The sequence below is a fragment of the Boleophthalmus pectinirostris genome, unplaced genomic scaffold (assembly GCF_026225935.1).
Source record: "Boleophthalmus pectinirostris isolate CB_2022bp ecotype Guang Dong unplaced genomic scaffold, ASM2622593v1 HiC_scaffold_2, whole genome shotgun sequence".
Lineage (NCBI taxonomy): Eukaryota > Metazoa > Chordata > Actinopteri > Gobiiformes > Gobiidae > Boleophthalmus > Boleophthalmus pectinirostris.
Window position 1 is genome coordinate 44,511,818 of NW_026571152.1, and position 14,196 is coordinate 44,526,013.

The 14,196-nt window shown below is 45.7% G+C and overlaps 1 protein-coding gene across 1 annotated transcript in view; it reads right to left on the reverse strand.

Moving 5' to 3' along the window:
• Positions 1–14,196, reverse strand: part of dennd4a (DENN/MADD domain containing 4A) — a 74,443-nt gene that overhangs the window by 9,077 nt on the left and 51,170 nt on the right. Inside the window, 7 exon segments of the mRNA XM_055155719.1 lie at positions 1,987–2,159; positions 3,057–3,148; positions 4,941–5,124; positions 8,824–9,437; positions 11,034–11,144; positions 12,164–12,286; positions 13,097–13,241. Coding sequence (XP_055011694.1) covers positions 1,987–2,159; positions 3,057–3,148; positions 4,941–5,124; positions 8,824–9,437; positions 11,034–11,144; positions 12,164–12,286; positions 13,097–13,241 — 1,442 coding nt within the window.

Consider the following 14,196-nt stretch of genomic DNA (forward strand, 5'->3'; position numbering starts at 1 on the left):
ACTAAACAGGACTAAACAGGACTAAACCAGGTCTAAACCAGGACTAAACCAGGACTAAACCAGGACTAAACCAGGACTAAACAAGGACTAAACCAGGTCTAAACCAGGACTAAACCAGGACTGACTAAACAGGACTAAACCAGGACTAAAAACTAAACCAGGTCTAAACCAGGACTAAACCAGGACTGAACAGGACTAAACCAGGACTAAACCAGGACTAAACAAGGTCTAAACCAGGACTAAACCAGGACTAAAACAAGGACTAAACCAGGACTAAAAACCCAGGACTAAACCAAGACTAAACCAAGACTAAACCAAGACTAAAACAGGACTAAAACCAGGACTAAACCAGAACTAAACCAGGACTAATCAAGGACTAAACCAGGACTAAATCAAGGAATAAACCAGGACTAAACCAAGGACTAAAAAACAGGTCTAAACAAAAACTAAACCAGGTCTAAACCAGGTCTAAACAAGGACAAAACAAGGACTAAAACCAGGACTAAACCAGGACTAAACCAGGTCTAAACCAGGTCTAAACAAGAACTAAAACAGGAACAAAACTAGGCCTAAACAAGGACTAAACCAGGTCTAAAAAAAAACTAAACCAGGACTAAACAAAGACCAGGAGCAGAACAGAAATGTAGACGCTGAAGGGTTTTCAATAAACTTTGAAATGTGACTGAATAAATCATATTTTTTGTTGCTTCTTTTTTCATTTCTGAGTCAGAACTTAAACCCTCCTGAGTCTGAGCAGCGTCACAACGAGATTTACTGATTTTATAAAGAAACACGATTCATCTTCTGCAGAATTGAGTTAAACGTTTTGGCCTCCACAATATTTTCTGTTTCTCAAAAAAATAATTACCAGCCCTGATTTAAAACATTCAACAGCAGCCAAATAAATAAACAAAGAGTCTTGCATCCACGGAAATGCCCGGAATGTTCCACAGTTTGGCATTAAACTTGGCCTGATGGAGTCGCCTGTTACGGGTCAGATCTGTGGAGCCTGAGGTGACTCTGCTCACAGTGAGAATGTGTTTTGAATGATTTTTCTACACCTGTAATTGCATAAAAGTAGAATAAATACATTTAATGCCACTGTGGAACATTCCAGGCAGCGCAAATAAACATAAAATACCTCGTGTCCGTTCATAAGTTCTGTTCAGACCGGAGAAAAAAAAAAAAAACGCTCTGGACGCCTCGAGTTGGAGCTTTGACATTTGAGTTCAGACGCCGCAGACCAACAGGACAAACACACTCGACGCGTCCAGAGCCTCAGTTTGTCCTGGAAAAAAGTGTCATTCCTCAGTCTTGGTCCAGAACAAAAGACCAGACGGAGACTTTAGTGTTTTTATTACATCAACTCATCAGGAGATCGACTCCACTAATGACACTGGTCCTGGTCCAGTCCTGGTCCAGTCCTGGTCCAGTCCTGGTCCAGTCCTGGTGTAGTCCTGGTCCAGTCCTGTCCAGTCCTGGTCCAGTCCTGGTGTCCAGTCCTGGTCCAGTCCTGGTCCAGTTCTGGTGTAGTCCTGGTCCAGTCCTGTCCAGTCCTGGTCCAGTCCTGGTTTTGTGTCCTGGTTTAGTCCTGGTTTAGTCCTGGTTTAGACCTGGTTTAGTCCTGGTTTAGTCCTGGTTTAGTCCTGGTTTAGTCCTGGTGTAGTCCTGGTTTAGACCTGGTTTAGTCCTGGTTTAGTCCACGTGGACTCTGTGTGTGAACTGGACGTCTCTGGTCTGAACAGAACTTCACTGTTAAAGTGTTTGATTTAAATCATTTCATATTCAACTGGTAAAACTTTAATGTAACGACTGAATAATTCAGTAATAAAATCACAGAAACATTCAGCTGAAGAAAATGAAAACTGCTCGTTACAAATGAACCGAAAACTGTAATTAAAAGTTTCCCCAGACTCTGGTGGTTCATTCTGGGGGAAACACATTTAAAATAAAACGATGTAGTTGAAGACAGGAGGTGTGGTTCACCTGTGACGCCTCAGGTCCTTGATCTCCACACTGAGCAGCGGGAGAAACGCCGAGCCACAGAAAGGACACGAGCTGTTCAGGTTGGAGTCGTTGGACGTCCACCCGGCCATGATCTCCTCATCGTACACCAGACCCTCACACGTCTGACAGCGACTGCAGCTGGACACCAGGACCTGAGGACCACGACCAGAAGAACAGAAGAACCAGAAGAACAGAAGAACATGGAGAAAAGAAACACGGATGAGTTTAAAGGTCCAACAGCACAAACTGACGCATGTGAGGTTTAGGTCAATGTTCTGATCAAAACAAACCTCAAAACCTCAAACTCAGAGCTGGAGTCGTGTTTGTTTGAGTAAATCTTTATTCTGAGTCTGTCACATCTCCAAATCTCCAAACTCTCTGTTCCACCTTGTGATGTCATGAAGTTCTCAGCTCCTTTTCCCTTTAGTTCAGTCGAGATTGGGAACTCCAGGACTGAAATGATCCAGATGATTCTAATGAAGGTGTGTGGAGTTTAAAAACACAGTGGAGCACTTCCTGTATCACCACATGATGACATCACGAGGTGGAACAGAGGACGCGCCTGAAAGAGCCACTGGGGAGTCGCGACACACGTGAAGAAAAAACACGTGTGTCCACATGTGCAGCAGGACTGAGGTCAGTGTTTGTGCCAGAATCAGCTGTAAAATGATGTCGCCATGACGACCAACTCAGAAGTCTAAACCAGGACTAAACCAGGACTAAACCAGGACTAAACCAGCACACAGGGCCTGGGGTCCATCTCCATGATCTTGTAGTTGGTGTTGGTCTGGACCTTAACTGGAGGATTTTACTTCTGGTTCGTGTTTTGGGCTCGTGGAGGAACCCAGAGTCCAGAAGAAACCCGCCCAAACACGGGGAGAACATGCAAACTCAGACAACCCAGAACCTTCTTACTGTGAGGCGTGAGTTTGAGAGAAGAACTCGTGAGTTAAACATGTGAATGAAACAAAAACAAATCTCCAGGTCTGTGTGTGACGAGACTCTAGAACCAGAACAACGTCAGAACAGAGAAGAACGTGTTTTCAAACCTCCACGGAGAAGCTGGGCGACGGCTGGAAGCGTCCGGTTTCTGGAGACGATTCTGGAGTGTGAGGAGACCTGGAGGCCAGAGCCAAACCTCCTACAAGAAGAGAAAAAAACAACAACGTTCAAATATTTCAGCAACTTTCAACCCTCTGACTCCTGGCGATCGTTCTGTTCTAATTGTGTCATTTTAAATTTCAATATTGATCTAAAACAACTGGGAAGGAAAAAGTGAGGATCAAACCTCCATGTTTGTTTTCCCAGTGGGACGTGTCTGTTGTCAGAGTCGATCTTCTCAAGTCTTTTGAACCATTTCACTTTTGTTTCTGGTTCTGATATTGTCATATTTTAGTTTTGGGATTCGGACATCGTTAATTGTTGTGGTTGTTGGATCCAAACAGCGGAAAACGACTCGAGAAATGTGTTTGTGAACTTTATAAATGCAAAAGTGAATCAGATGTGTGTGACTCAAACCTCCTGTTCAAACTGTTTCTCTTCCCAACGAATTGAAAAATAGTGAAAGGTGAAGGTGATGGGCAGGATTGATCCACAGGAAGAACCAAAAAGGAAACATTTGTCTAAGAAATCATCCCGAGTTTACAGAGAACATTTTGTATGTGGAGCGACGATCCGTGTTTTATTCGTTCGTTCGTTTTTCAATATAAAACCAAAAATAAGAAAACGAAAAAACAACAGTTTTCTTCATTATTTGTCTCCAAAACCAAAATGAAATGTTTAAATGAAAAATGGAAAAAATGGATAACGGCCGTTTCCCGTTTACATGACTTCAGTGACTGTGATGACGAACTTTTGCACCGCGTACGGACTGAACCAGGACTGATCCAGGTCCGAAACCAGACTGGGACCAGACCGGGACCAGTGGTGTCATCGTCTGTGCGCTGGTTCCGTGTGGGGAAAGTGAGATGTTCTGTGGACTACAGGTCTGGACGGAGCTGCTCTGGTCCTCCACACTCAAGAACCACGACTGGTTCCGAGGTGGAGCAAAGGATCCAACTGACGCTTTCACACCAACGAAAATGAACCGAACTAAGAGCTTTTGGTTCAAATGGACCAGACCAGGACCAGACCAGGACCAGACCGGAGACTCAGAGCCCACGGCAGGACCGGAGCTCGAAGCTGAGGCTCAGACCCCGCGGAGGCTCAGAGTCCACTCTGGTCCCACTCTGGTCCCACTCTGGTCCCAGTCTGGACTCGGACCTGGATCAGTCCTGGTTCAGTCTGTACATGGTACAAAAGTTCGGCATCACAGTCACTGAAGTCATGTAAACGGGAAACAGACGTTATCCATTTTTTCCAGTTTTCATTTAAACACAAAATCGAAAACGGAAAAAACAAATCATTTTCTGTTTTTTCATTTTGGTTTTGGAGACAAATAATGAAGAAAACTGTTGTTTTTTCGTTTTCTTATTTTTGGTTTTATATTGAAAAACGAATGAACAAATGACACACAGATTAGCGACAACAAAACAAAATCCCGATCCCTCGTTCAAACTCGGTTATGAATTTAAAAAGTCCAGAACCAGGACTAAACCAGGACTAAACCAGGACTGAACCAGGACTGAACCAGGACTAAACCAGGTCTAAACCAGGACTAAACCAGGACTAAACCAGGACTAAACCAGGACTGAACCAGGACTGAACCAGGTCTAAACCAGGACTGAACCAGGACTGAACCAGGTCTAGACCAGGACTGAACCAGGTCTAGACCAGGACTGAACCAGGACTAAACCAGGTCTAGACCTGGCTGTGGGCCCCTCGTCACTAGAACAGAACATTTTTTTTAACATTTGGACCAAAACGAGTCGGCGTCGCTCTCAGTTCTACGAGTTTCACCCATAAAAAGGTCAGAGTGGAGAAAGTCCACTGACCAGAGAAGGAGTTGTGTCTGAAGACGCGGTCGGGGCTGCTGGGGCTGCGCCGGGGCCCCCTGCTGGTCGGGTGCTGCGGCGACGTGAGGCCCTCAGGGTCCAGGGTCACATCAGTGTCCAGCAGAGAACAACAGTCTGTGTCTGAGGTCAGAGACGAGAGGCTCAACACGTCCACGTTCACGTCCTGAAACAGAAGCACGAGTTAAACCAGGACTAAACCAGGACTAAACCAGGACTAAACCAGGTCTAAACCAGGTCTAAACCAGGTCTAAACCAGGACTAAACCAGGTCTAAACCAGGACTAAAACCAGGTCTAAACCAGGACTAAACCAGGTCTAAACCAGGACTAAACCAGGACTAAAACCAGGACTAAACCAGGACTGAACCAGGTCTAAACCAGGACTAAACCAGGACTAAACCAGGACTAAACCAGGTCTAAACCAGGACTAAACCAGGTCTAAACCAGGACTAAACCAGGACTAAACCAGGACTAAACCAGGACTAAACCAGGACTGAACCAGGACTAAACCAGGACTAAACCAGGACTAACCAGGACTAAACCAGGACTAAACCAGGACTAAACCAGGACTAAACAGGACTAAACCAGGACTAAACCAGGACTAAACCAGGACTGAACCAGGACTAAACCAGGACTAAAACCAGGACTAAACCAGGACTAAACCAGGTCTAAACCAGGACTAAACCAGGGTCTAAACCAGGACTAAACCAGGACTAAACCAGGACTAAACCAGGGTCTAAACCAGGACTAAACCAGGACTAAACCAGGACTAAAACCAGGACTAAACCAGGACTAAACCAGGACTAAACCAGGTCTAAACCAGGACTAAACCAGGACTAAACCAGGACTAAACCAGGTCTAAACCAGGACTAAACCAGGACTAAACCAGGACTAAACCAGGACTCTCTAAACCAGGACTAAACCAGGACTAAACCAGGACTAAACCAGGACTAAACCAGGACTAAACCAGGACTAAACCAGGACTAAACCAGGTCTAAACCAGGACTAAACCAGGACTAAACCAGGACTAAACCAGGACTAAACCAGGACTAAACCAGGACTAAACCAGGACTAAACCAGGTCTAAACCAGGACTAAAAAACCAGGACTAAACCAGGACTAAACCAGGACTAAACCAGGACTAAACCAGGACTAAACAACTAAACCAGGACTAAACCAGGACTAAACCAGGACTAAACCAGGACTAAACCAGGACTAAACCAGGACTAAACCAGGTCTAAACCAGGTCTAAACCAGGACTAAACCAGGGACTAAACCAGGACTAAACCAGGACTAAACCAGGACTAAACCAGGACTAAACCAGGTCTTAAACCAGGACTAAACCAGGACTAAACCAGGACTAAACCAGGTCTAAACCAGGACTAAACCAGGACTAAACCAGGACTAAACCAGGTCTAAACCAGGACTAAACCAGGACTAAACCAGGACTAAAACCAGGACTAAACCAGGACTAAACCAGGTCTAAACCAGGGACTAAACCAGGACTAAACCAGGACTAAACCAGGACTAAACCAGGACTAAACCAGGACTAAAACCAGGACTAAACCAGGTCTAAACCAGGACTAAAACCAGGTCTAAACCAGGACTAAACCAGGACTAAACCAGGACTAAACCAGGACTAAACCAGGACTAAAAACCAGGGACTAAACCAGGACTAAACCAGGTCTAAACCAGGACTAAACCAGGTCTAAACCAGGGACTAAACCAGGACTAAACCAGGACTAAACCAGGACTAAACCAGGACTAAACCAGGACTAAACCAGAGACTAAAACGGGGCTAAACCAGGTCTAAACCAGGACTAAACCAGGACTAAACCAGGACTAAACCAGGACTAAACCAGGACTAAACCAGGTCTAAACCAGGACTAAACCAGGACTAAACCAGGGACTAAACCAGGTCTAAACCAGGACTAAACCAGGGACTAAACCAGGACTAAACCAGGACTAAACCAGGACTAAACCAGGACTAAAACCAGGACTAAACCAGGTCTAAACCAGGACTAAACCAGGACTAAACCAGGACTAAACCAGGAACTAAAACCAGGACTAAACCAGGACTAAACCAGGACTAAACCAGGTCTAAAACCAGGACTAAACCAGGTCTAAACCAGGACTAAACCAGGACTAAACCAGGACTAAACCAGGACTAAACCAGGACTAAACCAGGACTAAACCAGGTCTAAACCAGGACTAAACCAGGTCTAAACCAGGACTAAACCAGGTCTAAACCTAAACCAGGACTAAACCAGGACTAAACCAGGACTAAACCAGGACTAAACCAGGACTAAACCAGGACTAAACCAGGTCTAAACCAGGACTAAACCAGGACTAAACCAGGTCTAAACCAAGTCTAAACAAAGTCTAAACCAGGACTAAACCAAGACTAAACAAAGTCTAAACCAGGAACCAGGACTAAACCAGGACTAAACCAGGACTAAACCAGGTCTAAACCAGGACTAAACCAGGTCTAAACCAGGACTAAACCAGGACTAAACCAGGTCTAAACCAGGTCTAAACCAGGACTAAACCAGGACTAAACCAGGACTAAACCAGGACTAAACCAGGTCTAAACCAGGACTAAACCAGGGACTAAACCAGGTCTAAACCAGGTCTAAAACCAGGTCTAAACCAGGACTAAACCAGGACTAAACCAGGACTAAACCAGGTCTAAACCAGGTCTACTAAACCAGGACTAAACCAGGACTAAACCAGGACTAAACCTCTAAACCAGGACTAAACCAGGACTAAACCAGGTCTAAACCAGGACTAAACCAGGACTAAACCAGGTCTAAACCAGGACTAAACCAGGTCTAAACCAGGACTAAACCAGGACTAAACCAGGTCTAAACCAGGACTAAACCAGGACTAAACCAGGACTAAACCAGGTCTAAACCAGGACTAAACCAGGACTAAACCAGGACTAAACCAGGTCTAAACCAGGACTAAACCAGGACTAAACCAGGACTTAAACCAGGTCTAAACCAGGTCTAAACCAGGACTAAACCAGGGACTAAAACTAAACCAGGACTAAACCAGGTCTAAACCAGGTCTAAACCAGGACTAAACCAGGTCTAAACCAGGTCTAAACCAGGACTAAACCCTAAACCAGGACTAAACCAGGACTAAACCAGGTCTAAACCAGGACTAAACCAGGACTAAACCAGGACTAAACCAGGTCTAAACCAGGACTAAACCAGGACTAAACCAGGACTAAACCAGGTCTAAACCAGGGACTAAACCAGGTCTAAACCAGGACTAAACCAGGTCTAAACCAGGACTAAACCAGGACTAAACCAAGTCTAAACCAGGACTGAACCAGGACTAAACCAGGACTAAAACATGTTTGAACCTGGACTAAATCGGAACTTAACCAAGTCTAAAACAAATCTCAGACCGAGACTAAACTGATTTTCATTAATTTAAAGTCGTTAACTCCAGCCCAAGTCCAGACCAGGTCCACACCAGGTCTGAATCAGGATCAGACCAGGACTGGACCAGAACCAAACCAGGACTAAAACAAATCATAGAAATCTCAACAAGACTTTCACAGGACAGAACTAAACTCCAGCAGGTAAACCCCACTCCAGGTGTGACCCAGGTCCGGTCTTTCTCAGGGACGGCTCAGTTATCAAAGTATAGTTCATGCTGGGGGTGTTCTACATGCACCTCTACTGGCTGAATGTTCAGCGGTTACGGTGGTGACACAAATACAGACAAAAAAAGTTTTAACCTCGTCTGAAAACGTCATAAATAATCCCAGAGCCCAGGTTCATTCCCTGTGATGAGTCCGAGTATTTGAGCGACGGAGCTTCAGACAGAGCAGTGCTTCAGTTAGCGCGCTCACCTGCGACAGCGAGGTCTGAGACGACAGGCGCGAGTAGAGCCGGCTCGCCTTCTCGGCCACGCCCTTCCCCGCCGAGATCACGCTGCTCCTGAAGATGCCGAGCGTGGGCGTGAACAGGGCGTCCATGGAGAAGGAGGAGCCCGTGGACGGCGTGGGCGACGACGGCGACTTCAGGGGGGACGCTCGCTCCCGCAGCTCCCCCAGAGGCAGGGAGGGGGACTGACGCAGACGCTCTTTGGTCTTGGGCGGCAGGGGCAGGTTGGAGGTGGAGCGGTGCAGCGTGGAGGCTCTGGGGGAGGAGATGGAGGAGCTGGAGGAGGTGGAGGCGTCCTGAGGTTCACGCGGTGTCGTCTTGGAGGTCCTCGCCGTGTCCAAGCTCTCACCCGCCCCGTCCTGACCGCTCTCACCCGCCCCCCCGACCTGAGCGCTCTCTTGGGGCTTGTCCACCTCCACCTCCTCCTGGACCTGGTAGAGTCCGTCGGGGCAGAGGTGAGGAGCGGAGACCCTGACTGAGGCCTCCTGACCCCCGCAGAGCTCCAGAGACCGGGGCCGCTCCAGTCTGGAGGTGAGCGCGCTGAGAGCGGAGTCTGCACACGCCGGCCGGACACTCGGACCTGCAGGAGAACATCACAGTTTAGCTCCAGGTCTGACACCAGGTCACGACATGAAGCTCCACATCTCACTGCAGACAAATACTGAGATAAAAGACGACACTCAAACTACTTTATGACACTGAAACAAAAACAGTAAAGCAGGAGAATCTCAGTAAAACCATTTTTAAATTTATAATAAAATAAAAAGGCCTGAGCTGAAACAGATCAACAGCAAAATGAAGCAATGTGTGAAAAATCCCTCAGTCGTTCAGGTGGAATCCACAGAAAAATTAGGAATTCAATTTGTCAACTGGACAAAGTTTATTTGGTTGAATCTGTTTCTCAGCTCATCCAAGCTGCTGCTTCAGTTCTGGTCAGACTCTGGTGACACTTCCTTATATCTGTTTGCAGAGAGGAGCTAACTACTCTGATTCCTGAGTTGGTTTCACTTGGTGGAAACCGTGTGACCTGCAGCATTAGGATTCGTTCACTCGACAGGAGACGGGGACTTTTTTTATTGAACCAATCGCTGCTGTTTGGTCGTGACGTTTGTAAAGCTCCAAATCTCACAGGAAGAAGAACAATAACGTCTTTCCCCGAGATCAAATTCACCAAACATTCTCTTTGTTCCAACTTTAAATCCTCGATCTCGGGGAATCGCTGACAACACAGAATGTCTGTCTCTTCTCTGATTGGCTGGTGCCCGGACTCGTACTTCCGGGGCTTTTACAAACCTTCGAGTGTTTTCTGATTCCTGATCTAGTCACTGGAGAGAAATGAAATTGAGCGGAGGCACTAGGGGGCATCAGCCTGGCTAGGAGCTAACTACACTGAGACTACTCTGAAACTAACACACACTGTTTACAGTTTGTGTTTGTCGCTCGGCCTGTTGATTCTTTTTCTTAACAAAAACAGCTTCTTTAACTCCCCTCTCAAACCAAGGGGAGTTAAAGAACCTGTTTTTTTAAGACAGAGAATCCTTCTTTAAACAGACATGGACTCAGACATCATCTGTCTCCTACTTACACGTCCATCCTCAAACCTAAAACAAACAAGAGAAAAACAGGTTCTTCACGCCTCAGGTCAGGTCCAGAGGAGTGAAAGCTCCATTATGGCCCTGAGTGATTCTGCTGACCTGATCCACACTCAGTGCAGGTCAACAGACCGAACTAACAAACACAAACTGTAAACAGTGTGTGTGTTAGTTTCAGAGTAGTTTCAGTGTAGTTAGCTCCTCCCTTCAGACAGATATAAGGAAGTGTCACCAGAGTCTGACCAGGACTGAAGAAGCTGCTTGGACGAGCCGAGAAACAGATTCAACCAAATAAACTTTGTGTAGTCGACAAATTTAATTTCTCCTTTTGCCAAAAATGAGGCAATGTTCAGCCACAGAAGTCACTTATCTCACTGATGACCAATAAAACTCAAAATGTACAGTCCCATCTTTCAGGTTTTGAACAATAAGTAAATAAAGAGATTATTGTGACGGGCTTTTGTAGCTCTAGATCTGCTGTGAGCTTTTTGATTTAACTGTACTGTATTTTTGTTTTGTTTTGTTTTACATAAAATGCAGCAAGAAAATTGCATCATAAGAAACATGAACAGAGAGAGACTGACCCGGCGGCGCCCTCTGTCCTCGGTCCTCGGTCACTGCAGCCTCAGCGTCCCTCACACACAGACGCTCCTCTTCTTTGGACAGAGAGTCGTAGCCCTGATCCGACTGACCTCCTGCACAAACACAAACACAGAGCTGTTAGAACCTCTAAGAAGACTGAGAACATCTGACCCAGACCCTGACCCTGACCCTGACCCTGACCCTGGACCCTAACCCTGACCCTGATCCTGGTCCTGCTCAGTGTGTGGTAGTTTTGGGTGATTCTCTGATTTTGATCAAACCTGTATTAAATATAAATTAGAGTTTTACACAAATCAAGATGCAGTTTGGGAAGAAAAGTTTAAACCAAATAAAGATGTTTTCACATATTTGTATTTGTCAAATATTCTTGGGTCTGGGCTCTGGGTTCATCGTGGCTGAGTTTGCAGTTTTGGAATTCCCAGTGTGATGTCATGATTTACAACCAGGAAATTAAATCCGAAACGTAAAAAATTGCCAAACTGGATTTTTAAAAATGAAAATATAAATTATTCATTAAAATGTTAATGCGCTTTCACAAAAAGCTGCTCACATCTGCAGCTGAAACACGAGTCAGAAAACTCCACCAGGAAACGTTCAGACAACAGATGGTTTTGTTTTTCATTTTTCATGTTTTGTTTTTCGTTTTTCTTGTTTTGTTTTTCGTGTTTCTTGTTTCGTTTTTCATGTTTCTTGTTTTGTTTTTCGTGTTTCTTCGTGTTTCATGCCTCGTGTTTTGTGTTTCTTGTGTCATTTTTCGCGTTTCATTTTTCATGTTTCGTGTTTTGTTTTTTGTGTTCTGTGTTTCGTGTTCCATGTTTTTTTTTTCATGTTCTGTTTTGTGTTCTGTTCCATGTTCCGTGTTTTGAGTTTCATTTTTCGTGTTCTGTGTTTAGTTTTATGTGTTCCATGTTTCATGTTTTGTGTTCCATGTTCAGTGTTTCTTTGTTTCTTGTTTCTTGTTCCGTGTTTCATGTTTTGTTTTTGGTGTTTTGTGTCTCGTGTTTCATGTTCCGTGTTCTGTGCTTCATGTTCTGTGTTTCTTTGTTTTGTGTTTCTTGTTTCGTGTTCCATGTTCTTTGTTTCATGTTTTCCGTGTTCCGTGTTTGGTGACCTGTGCTGAAGCCGTCGTCGCTGGAGTCGATTTTGGCGAAGTCGGCGTCGAGGGACATTCGCTCGGTGGAGTCGTTGGTGCTGTCCTCACTGCCGTGACTCACCGTGTCCAGGTCGCTCCCATCTGAGGGGACAAGGACAGAGGACGGACCGGGAGACAGACAGGACAGAGAGGAAAGTGAGGGGAGAATAAACTGACAAAGGTGTAAAACTGAACCTGAATTCTATCACATATTTATTTGTTGTTTATCATTTTTGTATAAAGATCAGAACGACTCATGAGAAGAAGAGAAGAAGAACAGACGGAAAATGTCTTTGACTCTGAGACTGAGCGTGTGGACCTGAGTGAGGACCTGAGTGTGGACCTGAGTGAGGACCTGAGTGAGGACCTGAGTGAGGACCTGAGTGAGGACCTGAGTGTGGACCTGAGTGAGGACCTGAGTGTGAGGACCTGAGTGAGGACCTGAGTGTGGGACCTGAGTGTGGACCTGAATGTGGACCTGAGTGAGGACCTGAGTGCTGAGGACCTGAGTGAGGACCTGAGTGAGGACCTGAGTGAGACCTGAGTGTGGACCTGAGTGAGGACCTGAGTGAGGACCTGAGTGTGAGGACCTGAGTGTGGACCTGAGTGAGGACCTGAGGACCTGAGTGTGGACCTGAGTGAGGACCTAAGTGAGGACCTGAGTGTGGACCTGAGTGAGGACCTGAGTGCTGAGGACCTGAGTGAGGACCTGAGTGAGGACCTGAGTGAGGACCTGAGTGTGGACCTGAGTGAGGACCTGAGTGAGGACCTGAGTGCTGAGGACCTGAGTGTGGACCTGAGTGAGGACCTGAGGACCTGAGTGTGGACCTGAGTGAGGACCTGAGTGAGACCTGAGTGTGGACCTGAGTGAGGACCTGAGTGCTGAGGACCTGAGTGGACCTGAGTGAGGACCTGAGAGCTGCGGGTCTTTGTTGGGACTCGGTTGTTTCTTCAGGGCCTGTTTGAACTGAACCACACACAGGACGATGTTCCGCAGTTTCCTCCACATGAAGTAGCCCCCCCTGGTGGTGGACGGCCACGTGCTCTCCAACACGGCCTGCACACATGAACATCACACCACTGTTACCTAGCAACCAAACACCACACCACTGTTACCTAGCAACAGTGATCATCGGCGACGGCGGAGCGTTTATATTTATTCTAATGACATGTTCTGACGTTGATGTTGTCCTAGTGTTTGTGGTTCCCGGGTCTTTCTCTTTCTTCTTCATCTTTCAGGTAATAACGTCACTACATCACTCGATAGTCATCCCTGATTGGTCAACGCCAGATTCGTGAAGCACTGATGAGTGAAGATGCGCCGCAAAATGTAAGATGCCCCAAACACACGTCCACATAGACTTTGTGTGTGAACCGGGCGCATTGACGCTCGGGTCTGAACACACTATAATGCACTGATCTGATGTACACAATAATCAGATTATAATTAGACAAATTAAGATAAATTACAACGAAACTCTGCTAAGTATTCACCACGTCGATTATCCACCAAAGTTACTCCCATAAACTTCCGTAAACTCCTGTAAACTTCTGTAAACTCCCGTAAACTTCTGTAAACTCCTGTAAACTCCTGTAAACTCCTGTAAACTTCTGTAAACTTCTGTAAACTTCTGTAAACTCCCGTAAACTTCTGTAAACCCCCGTAAACTAACTTCTGTAAACTCCTGTAAACTCCTGTAAACTCTGTGAACTTCTGTAAACTCTGTAAACTCTGTAAACTTCTGTAAACTCTGTAAACTTCTGTAAACTCCTGTAAACTTCCTGTAAAACTCCTGTAAACTCCTGTAAACTTCTGTAAACTTCTGTAAACTCCTGTGAACTTCTGTAAAACTCTGTAAACTTCTGTAAACTCCTGTAAACTTCTGTAAACTTCTGTAAACCCGTAAACTTCTGTAAAACCCTGTAAACTCCGTAAACTCCTGTAAACTCCTGTAAACTCCTGTAAACTTCTGTGAACTTCTGTAAACTCCTGTGAACTTCCGTAAACTCCT